Genomic DNA, 18,910 nt, shown 5'->3' with positions numbered 1-18,910 from the left:
GCCAGGTGTTCACATTTCACATACTACCATGGTGGGGGCAGAGGTGGTGTATGATGAGGCAACCCAAGATGGCTGTTCTTTGTTCTCTGTGCATTCCCTGCTTGACCAGTACTTGCTTCACTTACACCCTACTCACATGGCTGACCTTCCTACATACTTGCCCTCAGTCCAAGCTAGTGATCATTCTGATCTTTAGATCAGGGCATCTCCACTGTGATAGCTTATCAAAGGGGTGGTGAGGGATGTGCTCCTCTGCTGGTTTCCGTGGTAACTGATTGCCAACCTGATGTCAATTCCCCCTATAATTGGTAACCTCCCTCTACCCTGGGAGTGAAGACTACTGCCATGTCCTGCCTGCCCTCTGCTGCACATGGCAGGTTGTCACTCTAGGACCTTGCTTCAGACCTGTAAGATCCCCCTATCCATTAAATTGTTGATGTCTCTGTCACTGACTCCGAGCTCTTTCTTGGGTCTTGAGGCTGGGCAAGTGCAGGGCTTGCAGGCCTGTAGGGTGCAGCCCAACAGGTGATATTCAAATAACTATGTGGCAAAGGTCATGTATTCACATGACCCTGCAACGTTGGTGGAAGTTGTATTCACAGATGCTGTGAAATTCATCACGGTATTCCTATAACCTTAAGACGCTATTTTGTTATGGTGTTGGCATAATTGTGCAACATTTGTGGTACTACTCACATATCTTGTGTTGGTGGTGATGGTGTAATTCAGATAACACCAGGACTTGGTCATGGAACTTACATAGCTCTATGACAATGGTAATGTTGGCATTAACATATCATTGTGAGGTAGTGATATTCCCATAACTGAGAGAGCATTTACAGAATTCACATTATGCTGTGGTGGTGTTGGTAGTATTTACATATCTCTGCAATGTTATAAAGTGGTCTTCAATAACTCTGTGACAGTGGGCATAGTAATCAGATGATCTACAGTGGCCACGTCATATTCACACATCTGCAATGGTGGTCATGGGGTTTCCCTAAGCCTGTGACCATGGATGTGGAATTTGCATAACCCTGCAATGGTGGTGGTGATGGTAGTCATATATCTCTGAGAGATACTGACACAACTTTGCCACTTTGGTGGAAGTAATTACTTTGGTGGAAGTAGTTAACATTAATTTGTAATGTTGCTGGTGGTGGTATTCACTTATCTCTGGGATGTTGTGTTGTTCACATAACTGTGACAGTGTTGGGTGTGGCAATCTTATAACTCGGTAAAGTATATTGTGGTCTCCACATACCTTAGTGACAGTGGTCGGCATATAACTCTGCTGTGGTGGTGATGGCATCCACACAACTCTATAATAGCAGTCACATAATGATGCACTGTTGTTCATTGTTTTCATGTGACTTGTGACATGTAGTATTACATAATTCTGCAATGTTGGTCATGGTATTCATGTAACTTTGTGATGATGTTGCATAAGTCTTCGACTTTGGTGGTGGAGGTAGTCATATAACCCTGCGATGTTAGTCTTCGTATTCACATGATTCTGAGATGTTGTCATTTTAATCACATGACTCTGCAATGTTAGTGGTCGTCTAATTTGTATGTCTCTGTGACCATTCATGGTACTCACATAACTGATGAAGGTGACAGTGTTTAAAAAACTCTGTGACTGTGCAGTGGTTAGAGTAATAGTCACATTTCAGAGAAGTTTAAAGTTTTGTTTAAAGTTATATAAGAATATATGACAGAGCCAGGCTCAAATTCAGGCTTTCTGAATAATTCAAATGCAGTCTTTTCTGTACTACACCATGAGATCTCTTCCTGTTAAGTCTAAATTTAAAGACATTGGTATAAAACATCTGTACCGTCAAACTCCCCAAAGGCTTTGGAACACAAATATTCTATCTCTTCCACTCCAGTGGTGTGTCTATAGCTTTAGTTGTGGCCATATATTCACATATACACATACATTTTCACGTGTAAAACTGATAAAAAGTTTAGCTACAAATTTAGATGTGTAAGTTGAAATTCTGAAAATTTATGTTAAATATGCAGAAGAGGTCTTTCTGGTAGGCCAAAATAAAGTACCTTTGGGGGTAATCTATAGTTTATTCATATAACCCAAAATACATTTATTAAATAATGAAGTTTAATGTTGGCCAAAATGTTGGTATTATAGTGTTTTCATTCTTTCTTTAAAATTATAAACTTCTAGAAGCTTTGTAAAACACTAGAAATGTGATGCTGGAATGTTGGAGTTTGGGTGGTGGTTACATGACAGGTACATGTTTAAACAATCATTGAATTATACATTTAAGATTTCTGGGGACTTCCCTGGCAGTCCAGTGGTTAAGACTTCGCCTTCCAATGCAGGGGGTGCAGGTTCAGTCCCTGGTTGGGGAGCTATGATCCCACATGCCTCATGGCCAAAAAACCAAAGCATAAAACAAATTCAATAAGGACTTTAAAAAAGGTCCACATCAAAAAAAATCTTGAAAAAAACAAATTTCTGCATTTTACAGCATGCTAGTTATACCTTGACAAAAGTTTTTGCAAATGTGTTTCTAAAGAAAGCGAAAATACTAATGGATTTCAGAAAAGTTAAGCATAGTGTCAAATGTCAGCACTCAGGGTATTTGCTGATGGGTGTGAGTTATTACTTTTATTACTTTTATAGAAACGGAACAAAGTGTCACCATGAATAAAAAGTTAAAATGTGGCTAAGAAATGTGTATGCCTCCCAAAATGGCCTTGTTGTAGTTAGGAATTGTCTCTTCATGTCAGTTCTCAGTGTTCATGATTTACATTTTCTCGCCTTGCAGTACTTGGGGTGCATTGAAGTTCTTCGCTCAATGAGGTCACTTGACTTCAGTACAAGGACACAAATTACCAGGTAAGCCCTCTTGAAAATGGACTCCTGTGATTTTACTTTGGAAAGGAATGCTTTCTGAGGTTAACAACTAGAAATTTCCAGAGGAGAAGTCTGCCCCTTGAGTGCTGGTGACTGGCGACAGGGAGTCAGCACCCACTGTTTCAAGTCTCTTTAGTGTTCATCCATGTTTGTGACATGTGTGTCTTAATACAAGCCCCCTGAAGGACACTCTCCACTTCGAAGCTCTTTTTATAATTAAGCTGGAGCGTTTATGTTTTTTTCTTTAATAAATGAAACTCTAAGACCAGATTGATATTTTAAAATCTACTGAACTGTGTTATTTCTTTTTAAAAAGAAAATCAAGATGTCAGAGAGAATTTCCAACAGTATACATAGGGAATAAAATGCATAGAATTGGAAGTAGAAATCTTAATGGGAGTAGTAATTTAGAAAGCTGACCAATTATTTTAAGGTGTCAGTGGTTTTGAACAGGTTTATATATTCTCCAACATCAACTAGATTTTAAACTTCTTGAGGGTCAGTTCTGTTTTTGACCATTGTTTTTAAAAAATTCATAGTCTAGTAGAACGTGTACCTTTAGAAAAATGCCGATTTCAAGTCATCTTGAAGAAGAGAACCGGAAAGCTAGGACTGAGTCTGTGAAATAGCTACATTTCTGAGGGCAATGAGCTTATATTGCCTTGGCAGTCGTGGAATTGTTTAATCTAAATAGTGATATCAGAAAATGCCTCATTTTTATTTCATTCAAATCTCTCTATTGGATACCTTTGGATTAGCAAGCCAAAAAGTAAAGATTGAGCTTTAGAAAGCAATTATTGGTAGTAATTAGCTACTCAGTAGTGTACATTGCCTCAATTCTATGCTTTAAGCACAACAATGAAACCTCTTCTTGCTCATTGAAGAAATTCGTGTTCAAAGGGTTGAAGTTCCCCTTCTCTCTAAAGCAACTCAAGACACACGTATTGGGAGCACACCGACAGTAGTAATCTATACCAAGGGAATAATCCATCTCTACATATTTGTACAAAATGGTTTATGAAAATTGCCAAGGCAAAGAATGGTATTTTGAAGTGAGAGCATTTAAAAGAAAAGTTTGAATGTTTAATCAATCATTCATTCACCCCAGCCATGAAAAATGCACGTGCCGTGCGGGGTGGGCAGAGTGCTTGCCCGTGGGCCTGGGGATACTGGAACCTGTGACACTGGTCACCTTCTTGTGGGTGGTGGCAGTGTTTTTTTTTTTAAACTTACAAAAAATTGAAGTATATTTGATTTACAGTGTTGTGTATGGTGCATTTTTTTAAAAGACAATTGTCGACCATTTCTACTGAATTCACTTTATAGATATTAGAACTTCTGAGATGATTTTATGTCATTTTAATTCTTCTGATGTATTTATCAAGTGTTTACTGTGGCTGTGCACATGCAGCATATGCTGGCCAACTTGGGCTGTCCTGCTTTGCAAGACCTCCTGGTTTGGGGGCAGAAAGATGCACATGCAAATGACTGAGGGGCCTGTGAGGGGCGCAGAGCAAGTCGGGCTCCTCAGGAGTGGAGGTGGGTGGGGACCAGTGAGCATGCCCAATGTGCCCTTGGATGAAGGTCTCAGCACTATTTGAGACCACCTATAGTAGTGGTAGAAGAAAACCGTGGAACAGATATCCAATCCCATTCCATTTAGATTTCAGCAAAGGTACAGCAATGTAATGGGCCAAGTGGAGTGCCATTCTTTGACTCAGAAAACTTGGTGCTGCATTCTGGTTATACATAATTGCTTTGGGTTTATTAGACTTTTAAGAAAAAATCAATTTATTTATCTTAATTGAAGTATAGTTGATTTACAATGTTGTGTTAATTTCTGCTGTACAGCAAAGTGAATCAGTTATACATATATATATATATACATTCTTTTGGGTTTATTAGATTTTTGAAAACTATGTTTGCTTTTCTTTATGATGCTTTCTATTGTTTGCCTCATTTTTATCGTGTGACATATTTCTTATTTTAGTAATAGCCAGAGACCACTTGTAGGAAACAATTTGACAAGTCAGCATCAGAAAGAAGCCTTTGCACCCAGGACAGGAACGCCCAATGATGTCCTGTAGACGTGGCATATTTTAAAGCCTACGTGGTAGCTGAGTGTTAAACACCCTATGATTAAACTCTACCACCGAGGTTTACTTTATATACTAAAGTCTTTCTTGAAAGGTTTTAGGGAAATCTAAGTAATTGTTATATTAGGCCTTAGTAAAACCTGTTTCCAAAGCTTCTTAGCCATGCCTTTCATAAAAATACACATATATATATATATATATATATAGCTTTTATAAGGAAACAACCAATCCCTACTCATCTGTTCCGCTATTTCAAGGTTTGGGTGTGTCTTTTAGAGGCTCTGACAGCCAAACCAGATGTCCTTTTGTTGGGGTCAGTTTAGTTTTATGCTGTTCCTGAGTCGGGGTTCAGATTGATTGTGGTGCTTGCAATCACATCAGCATTGGATTACTGATCTCTTACTAATAGGTCACTTTAAAAACTACCCGGGAGCTGCCATTGTTGGTGACTGTTAATGGCCTTGCCCTCCTAGCGCTCTGGGCAGAGGCTCTTGGTGACTCGTTCACAGTAATCAGTGCCCGCCGTGTGGAGGCGATGGCCTGTATGTGGAGCCCAGCTCTGCTAATTTCTACCCCAATGGTTGTTGTGGGAAATAGAACAATTTCTATATCTGATGCCCACAGGACAGGCCCTGGCAAAAGGGCAGCCTTGTTTAAGTGTTTGCTCCGTCCTGTTGCCTGAGCTTGTATTCAACACGTACTGGGACACAAGACCCCAGTGTCCAAAGAAGTGAGTGTTGGCAAGCATGGGGGCATTTGAGGGCATATAGATCGTGGCCTCGACAGCCACTGCTTCCCCGGGTCAGCCTGCTGGTGGGGTACATGGAGGAGTTCAGAGATTCAGTATTTGTGAAAGTCTGCCCAGGGGACAGATGCACACCAGAAGAAGAAATACCTCCTGTAGAAGAACTAGCTTCCCAATGTGCCCCTGGTCACACACCCGGCATGGTCTCACAGAGGGCGAATCTCTTGAGCTCCTTCCCCTCAACGTGTCCTCTGTCCGGGAAGACTCCCTACTCCCTTATGACAAGGCACTGTTAAGGCCATACAGGAATCCCGCTGCTGAAGGTGGGCCACTCTAGAGCTTGTGGCAACTGCCCTGTGCTCCCTGCCCCCACACCAGGAGCACGTCACAGTCCTTGAAACCCACAAGGGACTGTTCTTCCCGCGTAGATTTCACACCGTGCTGTGCAGCCCCTGAGGGCCTTGGGGGAGGTTCTTAGCTTGGTGTCACCCTGGGGTAGGTGGGGGTCCCAAGCAGGGAGGACCCAGGTCCCCAGTCAGAGGTCAGTCAGAGACCTCGGCTTTCATCTGAGTTAAGCCACTGGGTCTCCACACGAGGTGACTGTGGTACAATGCTGACAGCCACTGCTCCGGCGACTGGCCACTCTGCCCATGGGAACCACAACCTGTGTCTCCCTGAGACGTCCTCTCCTGCGACATCCTCTCCTGTGACTTCTCTCACCTTGCCTTGGGAGAGGGGTTGAACTGAGTTATTGTACTTCCCATCAGAGCGTGATGTGCCTCATCAGATGGGGCCCACGCCGGGGAGATCGAGCTCTCGGTCTGACACTTGGAGAGCAGCCTGTTGGGCCGCCCTGCAGGGCGACAGGAAGCTCCCATGTGCTGTGGTCATGGGAATAACACGGCCTTACTTTCTTTCCCCCATCCCATCTGCTAATCTTTATTTGATTTATCGTGTTAAATTTTATCTATTATGGGAAATCACCTTAAGCCGTTTTTAGGGCATGGAAGGCTATAAATATATACGCAGTTAAACCCAGAGCACTCAGCAAGGTGGTCCTTCTCCAACAGTAAGTGTGAACATCTGATGTGTATTTTTGGTTCTAAATGACCCCAGTTGTTCTCCTGCACTGCTTGGACTCATCCGATAACTGCTGAGTTTGCTTTCCACTCAGGCCCACGTAGACATGTGGGCTCAGTGTGTGTGGTTTTGCTATACTTCCTGGGTGAGCTTCTATTAATAAAATGTTGTCCAGGGCCCATGGCAAACCTGCTTTTCCAAATTGTAGAGAGTAAACAGTTGGATCTAGTTAACGGTTTTCGTTTCCCTCATTTTAAAGTTGTCATATTTTCAGTGGGCCCTGAAGATACTGGTTTGGCCCAGACCTTGGCCAGCACTGCCCGTGGATGTGACCACTCCCTAGCATTCCGCTTTGCATCCACACACTGGGGGGTTCTACTTTGGAATTGGGGCTTTTCAAAAATCCCCCAGGAGCATGCATAAACTCCTTTTAGTTTGAAACCAAACTCAAAATTTGTAAAAGGAGAACATTCTTCTTTGGGGAAAGTATTTCCTTCTGTTCTTATTCAACCTATTGATGGGGTCTCTGGAGACTTTTATCGTGGATGCTAGCACATGTATTGAAGTTCAGAGTCACCTGGCCACGACCTTCTCATGTTACCACAGCCGGAGGAGGCAGAGTGTAATGGACACAGAATCAGCCGTGAGCTGGTGAGTGGGACTGAACTCTGTGACATTGGATCTTCTCTGTCTGATGTTTCATGAGGGGACTTTGGTTAGAAGGTAGATGTGTGACCACGTGGAATTGGTCTGACAGTGCTGGGCACTGTGATAGCTGCAGGGGCGTGAGTTTGAACAAAATAGCCGGCACTGTCTGGAGGCGGAGGGGAGAAGGGAGCCCAGAGACGAGGTGTTCAGAATCACGGATGCTCCTGCTACAGTGAGAATGGCGGCCTGGCTTGCAGGGGCATTTCTCGCCAGTCGGGTGCATGGAGGGGTCCATCCTCAGCCTGAAGGAAGGCAAGTCAGATGGCCTCGGTGCAGCGTCTTCACTCTGTCCACCCTCCCTTCCCCGAGTCGACCTGGCAGGCTTGGTAACACTCACTCCTCCAGTCACTTCTGGCTCAGTGCTCTCAAAAAGAAGAGAAAAAGGCCAAGGTAAAACCTTTCACCATGCAGTCCTTCAGCTCCATCCAGTCCCCGCACATCCTCATCCGTGTGCATCCATCCCAGCTGCAGTGCATTTCCCCTCGTGTACTTGAAGGCCCCCCGGCACCGTGCGCCCTCGTTGGACTTCCTGCAAGAGAGGGGCCAACCAGGCTGCGGGCCAGGTGCCCTGGCCCCCTCCCCCCACACCGTATCCACTGCAGCCCTTCACCATCTCGCTTCAAACATTTGTGTCGTGTGGCCATTTCATCACCAGTTCATGGGGATCAGAGCAGTGCACAGGGTGTGGTTTGGGAAAAGGCCATATTTACTAACAAGATATTTGTGTTGTTTGTGGAGGCTTTCCCATCCTCAGGGCAGCATTCACCTGTGAGGAGCTGTGGGGGCAGAAGATGGATGCAGAGGACGAAGGGCAGGTAAGGCGTTGGACACCTCTGCCTCTGGGAGAACTGCACACAGTCCAGGGAATGACACGGGGTCTGGTTGCACTACCCTGAACAGTAGAAAGGTGGAAACACCCAGGAAGGGTGGGGGTGGGGGCTCTGAACATCTTCTTTTCAGGTTTGGGGTGATCGTTCCCTCTTGGACTGTGACACGGACTCCACATGCTGCACCAAACCGGCAGGACTTTGGCTCTGTAGCTTTCTCACTTTGCAGGCTGACAGGAAGAATTTGGAAGTCCCTTTTTTGTAAACCCATCGTATCAGTGATGTTAAGATGTGTGCTTGACACCTGGCAGGTGACATGGAAAACAAGGCTGACTTTTGCTTAGGCGCCTTGGTGCTCCACGGATCTGATCTCTCCAATTAGACTCCTTGGTCATAATATTGGAGAATTCCTTTTTCACTACAAAATAAACACCTGTAATGTTGATTTAAGTTCAACATGCCAGGAAAAGGAGCAACTCTGTAAAAGTCTTCCCTGAGGCTGGTTGACTCTCAGGATTAGAAAGGAGAGCGGCAGGTGTGAACAGCCTGCACACCCGTCCCTCTGTACTCGACTCGTGCAGGTTGGTTAACTTGTGATTTTAGCCTTACTGGCTTGTTCTAAATTTACTTTTTCGGAACACGTTTTTCAGACTGAGTCTCTCGAAGCCTTCCACCCCCAGGGGGACGAGGCCTGGCAAGGGGGGGAGTTAGTGTTTTCTCAGTTTAGAATTCTTTTTGAAAACACCAGCTTGCCTGCGTGCAAACGCATCCGGGCTTTGGATGAAGCAGGCTGAGTCCTTCCGCTTTACTTCTACATCGTTACTCAGGGCTTAACACCAACCAGAATAGTTGTGTGCCCCTGTGCCTCCTTCGTCATCATTTGTGTGCGAGAATGTGCTAGACAGGGGTGCATGGATCACAGGTGCCCAAGAAACCACGACCGGGGAAAGAGGTCCAGAGTCACAAGGCAGTGGGACAGGCAGCAGGAAGCATGGGAAAAGTACCTCAGAAACATGGAAGAAGGTCCCTGGGGCCTGGACAAGTCTGGAAGGACTTCCTGGGGAAGGGAGCATTTAACCCCTGGTGAATTTCTCCCCCGACCACATGGCAGACCAGAAGGAAGCATAAAACTGAGGCAGTTGCTTCCACTTGGGCCCCACAAGGGGTTCTGCCTGTCTGCCTCTGTGCAGTAATTCTAATGCCTGACAAAGGGTGGGGCCTGAGTCGGATGCCATGAAGGAACACAGGGAACTGTCTGCACCCATCTGAGGTCCTGCCCCGAGCCCGGCTGCCTTAGGACATCTGGGCCCTGGGGCAAAGGGACACTGGTGTCTGCTTTCCGATAGGCCTCAATTTCATGTTCTGTCTCTTCATGCTAATACATGTTGAGGCATTCACATGCTTTGTGAGGATTAAATGAGACATTACTTCTGGAAACACCTGGCACAGGCTATGTACAGGAAAGGTCTCAAGGCCATTCCCTTGACCAGACCCACACGTACATGTATGTGCCTTAATCTGTCCTCTGAGCAGACCCTGAGACTTGGTGTGGGGAGCGTACTAGGGAGGGTGTGGTAGGGAGCAGAGGGTGGGAGTGGGCTGAGGGTGCTGGCAAAGCCTCTATCAGAGCAGCAGAGGCCAGACCCTGGCCCTGGAGGCAGCGTGGCCATGCTTATGCAGACATCCCTGGAACCTAGAGTAGGCTGGGGGCTGTGAGATGACAGCTCTGGCTGAAGGCTTGAGGCTCCAATCACTCAGCTCCTGGGCCTGTCTCTCTGAATTGGAGTTTTCTCTTGGGACCTCCTCTCTGAGCAACTGTCCCAGCCTGATCTTTGGACAGCAGTCTGCTGACCCACATAGCAGAGCTGTATTTACATGGTTGGGGTTCCTCACCTAGCAGGTGAGTAAAGGGATCCTTGCATACTGGACCAGAATTATCTCTCACCAGAGAGGTGCATTCCAGCTTCTCATTACCTCTCAGCATTGGTTTCTTGCTCATGGAACAGGGATGGAACCCACATAAGCAGGCTTGTTGAGAGTCTTAGAAATGAGACCTACATGGGGCTGCACCTGGCACACAGTAGGTATTCAGCAAATCTGGATACGGTTTTTACCATGGATTTAATTTTGCCGTTCACTCTTTCCAAATTTCTGTATATGATAATATCAACTGCAGATTGATATTACTCTAATTATCAATATCAATCAATTCAATTCAGGGTAGCTTTTCTAGCTGAAAAGAAACTTTGGTTTGATGCAACAAACTGAAGTTACTGAAAAGGATAAAATATTTGGTAATGTGGCATTAATTTTCACTTGAGCCAATATTATCTAGTATTTCATTCTATCTTCCTGCTTTGCCAATTGCTGCTGCTGCTAATAATAATAGCACTAGTATTGAATACTTACTGTATTGCTCTAAGCATGTTATTCATTCATTCAACAAATTTTTATTGATCACGTACCATGTCTAGTCACTGTTTAGATATTAGGAACAGAGCACTAAATAAGAGCAAACCTTCTACAGCAGAGAGAGAAAATAAGCACACAGACATATACAAAAGAAGGGTGTTAAGGTGAACCACATGAACTTATCGCTTTTGTAGTTGAAAGTCATCAAATGTCAGCCATTTCATGTTGTTTGGCGTAATAATTTCAGATAGTGGTGAGAGCGTGTGGGGTCTTCTCTCAGGATCCCTGGGAGGCGGGTTGTGTGCATTTTGGAGATGAGGAAGCTGAGGATCAGAAAGTTTAGAAAAACTGTCTAAGATCACAGAGCCAGGAAGTGGCAAACTCGAGATTGGAACCAGAGCAAGTCGGAATCTAGAATCAAGAGTCTCCTGTTGCTGCTTGATCAAGAGGGTTGCATCCTTCAGGAAGCCACAAGTGCTGGCAAACACCAGACACACTGGGCCGGGGGGCACACTTGGAAGAAGGAAATTCGATGTTAATTATAAAACTCCTTTCCTGACCACAGTGACATGATGGTCTTGAGCAGGGCACAAAGAAAATGAGGCACTTGCAGTCCAGTTGGGATGAATGGGGCAAATATACATAAGGAAAATGGTCAGTTGGGGGGCAGAGTGGGCTCTGCAAAGACTGTGCTACTCCTATTCTACTTGCTTTATTCATCCTGGGAATGTTTGTCCTGTGCTTCAGCAGCACTTCATTGAATTTCACTAAATAACGGAAAGAAATATAATAAATGTGTCCTTAAAAACTTTTCATATGAAAAGTTTGTAGAAAGGATGAGGCCCTTGCCACCTTAACTAGCTCAAAGTGAGTAGGGTGGGTTAGAACGGGGAGAGGGGAAGTGGGAAGCGGGTGACTGGGGGGTGAGAGGATAGATGAGATGAGGAAGGGTGGGCTGGGTGAGGGGCTGCGAAATGGGAAAGGCTGCGTAGGAGTGGGGTGAGACGGGGTGGGCTGGGTAAGGTGGAGGGGGCTGGGTGGAAAGGACAAGGTGCCATCTTTCTCTCCCAGAGGTTCTGGGCAAGTCGTATTCCTTTTCTCGCCTTGACCATTGGAATAAACCGATTCTTATCTTTTTCCCAAACTAGAAAATACAGACATTATTCTACTTCCTTGTTTCTCCTTTCATTTCAAACACTGGTTAACACTTTGTCAGGATGACCCCATCATCATAATTTTCTGGCAAGCTGGTTATGGAGATCAGGGGCAAGTAATGTAGCTGTCTCTCCCAGTGAGGGCATAGTGCCCAAGGGCATGAAAACTTCCAACCATGGGACCTGTTCCTATGAACCTGGGTGGAGATATCTTTCTACTGACAGTCTGCTGGCTGGGTGTGTCAAGGTCAACTGGGCATGCATGGACCGGCAGCTCAGGGCTTGGCATGGGCTTGGATCTCCAGTTGACTGTACAGATGAGCCAGGATCTCATAGGATGTGTGGCTAGGAAGGGCAAGTGGCTAGGATAAGTTCATTGAAATGTTGTCATTGAAATACAGAGAAAGGGGTTAGATACACTGTCTAAGAGTTTAAGCTGAGCAAGTTGAGGACTTTGCAGAGCCTCATGTGCAAAGCCTCAAGATTTATTTGTTTGTTTGGTTATTTTTTTACTTCTTTAGCAGCTGGCTGTGTCTCCTGGTGAAACCTTTGGTTGGTAAAGACATGTCGCTCTTTACGTGAAGGTAGAGGAAACAGGAAACTTGTCAATTACCATGATGCCCTGCCGTGGAGATTCTGTTGCACTGGGTTGGGGCGAGGCCTTGGGTGATCCCCAAGGTGGCCTGCTAATATCTCTGGATGATGGCAATAAGAACAGAAAATCTTTGTCTCTTCTCTACCATATTACACCACATGAAAAGGAATTCTCACCTAACCTGGGCTCCACTGTACTATGGATTTCTTGAAGAATCCAGCAGGCTGGACATAGAGGGGCCACACAGATATGTCTGACCTGGGACAGGGTCCCCAAAGATTTAACACACATACACATATCATCTCATTTTCTAGAGCAGTGGTTCTCAAACTTGGACATAAATCAAAATCACCTGGAGACCTTGTTACACCAGATGGCTGGGCCCCACCCCCAGAGTTTTTCATCAGTAGGACTAGGGTGGGAGCTGAGAATTTCCATTTCTGTCGAGTTTTCAGGGGGTGCTTGATGCTGCCAGATCAGCACTTTGAGAAGCAACGTTCCAGAGTTCTATTTTTAACTTCTGAACCATTTGCAACTACCATCTATGAAGCCACAGTTTGAAAATAGGTCCATTTATTATTTTTCCAAGTGATCCCACTCATCCAAAAATTTTAAAAATGGAGAGCATACATGGCTTGGTGGCTTAGAATGGTTTAAATAGAATCCATAAGATGAATATGTGGCGTTCATTCCATACTCTCCTTGAGGACCATCTGGTATGGTGTATATTTATAATCCTCATGCCAGAAGCACATTTGTGTCAGAATGTACCCCTCTGATTGCTCCTTTTCTGACTCCTTCTCTGAGTTCACTTACCCCAAATATATCATTCCATAAGGAACCCTTTGCCCTTGCCAAGGGCAGCTAGTGTTGCAGGTTTTGGAGTCAGATTATCCGGGCTTCTACTAGGCTGAACAACATTTCAGCTGTGTGATCTTGTGCAAATAACTTAAGTTCTCTGTGTCTCACTTTCCCCATCTTTAAAATGGGAATCATAATGGTACCTTCTTCATTGGGTTGAGAAGAAATTGTGTTAATATCTGAAAAGCACTTAACATGCTGTCTAGTACCCGGAAGGGCTCAAGGCATGTTAACTAATACTGATATTTTCATTTTTATTATATCCTCTCGTTGTTGGTAATCTCATTGCTTTAAATACCACTTCTAGGTATATAAGCCACAATTCTGTATCTGTACTTCTGGATCTTCTCTTAAGTCCATCCCTGTATTTTTAGCAGCTGACTGGACCTGTGTCTTCTTGGAGATGCTCGGTCAGTCGCCAAGTCCTAAGCAACCTATCTCTGCCTCTCTGTTCTGTTTACATCCGTCCATTCTCACCTCTATTACCATAGTTAGGCCCAGCTCACGTCTCCTTGAATGCTTGTCATAACTACAACCCACGCATTCTCCCGAAGTAGAAACCAGGGAGTCAGTCTTATATCATCTCTCCTCCCTGTTCAATTACCAATGCTGTTGATTCTCCCTTGGAAGCCTCCTGAATAATTTCTCTCCTTTCTTCTAGTCTCTCTCTCTCCTTCAATTCTCTTTCTACTTGCTAATCCTGAATGTGCCTGAAACATATTACTTCCTGTTAAGTTTCATTGTTTTATCCACTACCTGCAGAATACAATGAAAAATATTTTAATGTTATTCAATGTTCTATTTGACCTGCCCCAGCATAACTTTCCAAATATATTTCTTATAACTCTCCATTATGCCTCCTTTGCACAACCACACTGACCTACACACTGCCCCATTCTCCTGGTCCACTGTCACACCTCAAGGGCAAAGATTCAGCCACAAGAAGTATTTGCTTTTGCCTTGAGCTATAAGACCACTTTGTCTGAATTGCTCTACAGGCTTTTTACGTTCTTGCACATTGTATTAGACTTTTAAAGACACAGGCTATATTTCATCTACTCTAAAATACCATCTCCTATACAAAACACTTCATTTTTTATAACCACTAAAAAATAAAAAAGAAAGCACTGCCTATTAAAATATGACACAATGCTTTCACGTCACTTAGATTCAATTTACATAAATTGAAAAAGCTATTTTGGAATTTTGCAGACACAGATTTATATCATTATAATACTTCTACGTTTGTTAGAAGGAAAATATAAGTAAATGAAAAAGGTATTCCTAAAAATTTCTTCTATTTCAGAGTCTGAATATAGTGAATCTTCTTTTTTTTTGACTTAGAATCTTGCTATCTATGTTTTTTTTCTAGGCTTTATTGTCCTTTAGGCTATTTCAAGAGCATTAGAAATCAATAAAATTGGAATCAGAAAAAGAATAGAAAAGATATTTGAACCTGAAAAGTGTTTTTTAAAAAGCACTAAAATTGATAAACTACTACTTAGACTGGTCAAGGAAAGAGAGAGAAAATTCAGATTACAGGTAACAGCAAGGACACATTACTACAGATACTACAGACACTGCTAGAATAAGAAGGGAATATTATCAACAATTTTATATCAACAAATTGAATAACTTAGATAAAATGGACAAATTCCCTTAAAGTTACAACTACCAAAGTGGCTTAAAGAAAAAATAGGTAAACATAATAGGTCTGTATCTATTAAAGAAATTAAATTCATGGTAAAAACAACAAACAGGGAACTTCCCTGGTAGGCCAGTGGTTAAGACTCTGCACTTCCAGTGCAAGTGGCATGGGTTTGATCCCTGGTCGAGGAACTAAAATCCCACATGCCATGTGACGTGGCCAAAAAATAAAAATAAATTAATTAATTAAAAAGCAAAACCAAACAATAAAAAAACCTTCCCACAGTTTGCTAAACTCACTTATTAGTTCTAGTAGCTTTTATGTAGAGTCTTCAGGAGTTTCTATATAGATGATTATGTCATCTACAAATAAAGGCAGTTTTATTTTTTCCTATCTAATTTGTATGGCTTTTACTTTTCTTTTTTTCTTGTCTTACTGCACAGACTAAGATCTCTAGTACAATGTTAAATGAGTTGTGAAAGTAGACATTCCTGCCTTGTTCCTGATATTAGAGGGAAAGTATTTAGTTTTCCACCATTAACTGTAATATAGGCTATAGGGTTCTTGTGGATGTCTTGTTACCAGATTAAGGAAGTTTCCTTCTATTGGTAGTGTGCTGAGAGTTTTTATCATGAATGTGTGTTGAATTTTATCAAAGGCTTTTCTGCATCTATTGACATTTTCATATAGTTTTTCTTTCTTAGTCTGCTGATATGAGTAATTACATCGATTGATTTTTTTAATGTTGAACCAACCTCTCAAGCCATGGATAACCCCTCAAGTTTATGATGTATTATTATCTTTTTGATATATTGCTAGACTCAATTTGCTACTATGTTGTCAGGGTTTTGTATGTAAGTTCACAAGTTATTTTGTTTTTGTTTTTGTTTTATAATGCCTTTGTCTGATTTTGGTATCAGGGCAATGTTGGCCTCAAAAAATGAACTGGGAATTGTTCCCTCTTATTTTCTGGAAGAGACTGTGAAAAATTGGTGTTATTTCTTCTTTAAATGTTTGGTAGAAGACACCAATGGAACCATGTGCCCCTAGAGTTTTCTCTGTGAAAGGTTTGTTTTGTTTTTTTAAAAAAATTATTTATTTATTTTTATTTTTTGGCTGTGTCATGCCCATTTCTGTGAGAAATGCTATTGGAATTTTGATAGGGAGTGCACTGAATCTGTATATTGCTGTATATGGTATGGATATTTTAACCGTATTAATTCTGTCAATCCATGAGCATGGAATATCTTTCCATTTATTTGTACCCTCTTCAATTTCTTTCATCAGTGTCTTACAGTTTTCAGTGTACAGATCTTTCACCTTCTTGGTTAAATTTATTCATAAGTGTTTTATTCTTTTTGATGCAATTTTAAATGGGATTGTTTTCTTAATTTCTTTCTGATAGTTCATTGTTAGTGTGTAGAAACACAAATGATTTTTGTGTATTGATTTTGTTTCCTACAACTTTACTGAATTTGTTTACTAGTTCTAACAGTTTTTTTTGGTGGAGTCTTTAGGGTTTTCTATACATAATATGTCATTTGCAAATAGAGACGGTTTTACTTCTTTCTTTCCAGTTTGGATGCCTTTCATATATTTTTCTTACCTAATTGTTCCGGTTAGAACTTCCAGTACTATGTGGTATACAAGTGGTAAGAATGAGCATCCTTGTCTTTTTCCTGATCTTGGAGCAGCTTTCAGGCTTTCACCATTGAGTATGATGTTGGCTGTGGGTTTGTTACATATGTCCTTTATTATGTTGAGGTATGTTCCCTCTATACACAGTTTGTTGAGAGTTTTTATCATGATTGGATATTGAATTTTGTCAAATGCTTTTTCTGCATATACTGATATGATCATTATAATTTTTACCATTCCTTTTGTTAATGTGGTGTATCACATTTATTGATTTGCAGATGTTGAACCATCCTTACATCTCTGGAATAAATCCCACTGGATCATGGGGTATGCTTTAATGGTTGTTGAATTTAGTTTGCTAATATTTTATTGAGGATTTTTGCATCTATGTTCATCAGGGATATTGGCCTATACTTTTGTAGAATTCACCAGTGAAGCCATCTGGTCCTGGGGTTTTCTGTGTTGGGAAGTTTTTTTTTGTTTTGTTTTGTTTTTTTGTGTTTTTTTTTGCGGTACATGGGCCTCTCACCATTGTGGCCTCTCCTGTTGCGGAGCACAGGCTCCGGACGAGCAGGCTCAGCGGCCATGGCTCACGGGCCCAGCCACTCAGCGGCATGTGGGATCTTCCCGGACCGGGGCGCGAACCCGTGTCCCCTGCATCGGCAGGCGGACTCTCAACCACTGCGCCACCAGGGAAGCCCGGGAAGTTTTTGATTAGTGATTCTATCTTACTAATGGTCTGTTCAACAAAATCTTTATACATGCAAGAATATAGATAAATCTCAAAAGCACTGTGCTGAGTGAAAGAAGCCAGACACAAAAGGCTGCATGCTATATGATTCCATTTATATGACATTCTGGAAAAGGTAAAGCTAGAGGTGGAGATCAGATCACCAGTGGCCAAGGTCTGGAGGTCAGGGGGAGAGGATTGACCACAGAAACGGCACGGGGAAACCTTTCAGGGATAATGGAAATATTCTATCTTTTGATTTTGTGGTGGTTACATGACGGTACATACCTTTCAAAACTCATAGAACTGAACATCTAAAAGAGTGAATTTCACCTTATATAAAATATCTCAAGAAACCTGTCTTTCCACTATTGTCTCTGAAATTGTTTTTCAAACTAATGATACTCATTCTGCAAATTGTGATGTGTATATGCAGGAAATGGTAACTACATAATGACTGCTGCCTGGCCCACAGAGGTTTCAGAAATGTTAAGATATGAAAAAAATGTGCCTCTTAGAATCAATTCATTGTGCTTCCTTCTATTCCCTAGGGAAAAGAACCCTCTAAACTTTTAAGACCTTTGATAGCATCATCAGAGACGGAATTTTCCTTACACTTCACAGACTTTGATTAATAATTATTGGGTCAGTTAATGCATTTTACATCAGAGAAGCTTCTTAGACCTGAACTGGAAGGTGGAGAATTTTGTGCCTTGGGAAACATAGGGAGTGCACAGACAACAATCAGGCATAAAATTTTCATGAAATAACTCTATTCTGTGAATCAAGATGTATTCTTTTTTTTTTCTGGGTATAAAAATGACACCAAGAAATTAATGTGTGCATATTGGTACAAAATTGGACTGTATAGAAGGAGTGTAACCTCCTACCCACAAACCCAGCACCACATTCCAACTTTCAGATGCACTCTTTTCACATTTTAACATCTCTGAAATCTGGATGCAACTATATTCAGTTGTATCTTAACCTATTCCTGCCCAGTGGACTACAGTTGTATGTTTGCTGTTATTTCTGAGCACCTGACAATCTGATTGCTGTTCATGTCAGCTCAGGTAGACAACTTTGACCCTCAATGGTCAGTCCACCAACCATTTAAGGGAACATGAGTCTTCAGAGTTGGTCAAAATCCTTCCCCCAAGCCCTTTTGGAAAGGCCAAGGGTTAACTCTTGCATAATAGGCTTCAGTGGCTTCTAAGAAAATACCGAAATAGTCATGGAGTGTTCTTTTAAAAACTGCTGTCTCACCTACATTCTTGATGGCTCAGAGGATGATTTTACATAGAAATGCATAGATACCAACAACTGAATCAGAATGTGATTCAGAAGTGTTGAAACCACAATGCAAAGAGATTAGAGGAATATTTTAGTCTATTTATTTCACTTACCTATTTCTTTTTACATATACAGAAGAGTGATAGATAGATAGATAGATAGATAGATAGATAGATATAAATCTATGCATTAACAAGTCTAAAAAAGTTCTCTCAAAGTATAAAAGAAAAGTTTTAAGT

At 42.3% G+C, this 18,910-nt stretch overlaps 1 protein-coding gene across 1 annotated transcript in view; it reads left to right on the top strand.

The window, feature by feature from the left end:
• SHC3 (SHC adaptor protein 3) overlaps nucleotides 1-18,910 on the top strand; it is a gene marked incomplete at both ends in the record, with an annotated part of 140,916 nt that overhangs the window by 39,723 nt on the left and 82,283 nt on the right. Inside the window, one exon of the mRNA XM_082657300.1 lies at nucleotides 2,796-2,866. Within this exon, the coding sequence (XP_082513426.1) occupies nucleotides 2,796-2,866 (71 nt within the window). The remainder of the gene's footprint in view (nucleotides 1-2,795; nucleotides 2,867-18,910) is intronic.

The sequence above is a fragment of the Grampus griseus genome, assembly GCF_964374135.1.
Source record: "Grampus griseus genome assembly, chromosome: 6".
In the NCBI taxonomy this organism is placed as follows: domain Eukaryota; kingdom Metazoa; phylum Chordata; class Mammalia; order Artiodactyla; family Delphinidae; genus Grampus; species Grampus griseus.
The sequence above is the reverse complement of the archived record's forward strand: the minus strand, read 5'-3'. Positions and strand labels throughout refer to the sequence as shown.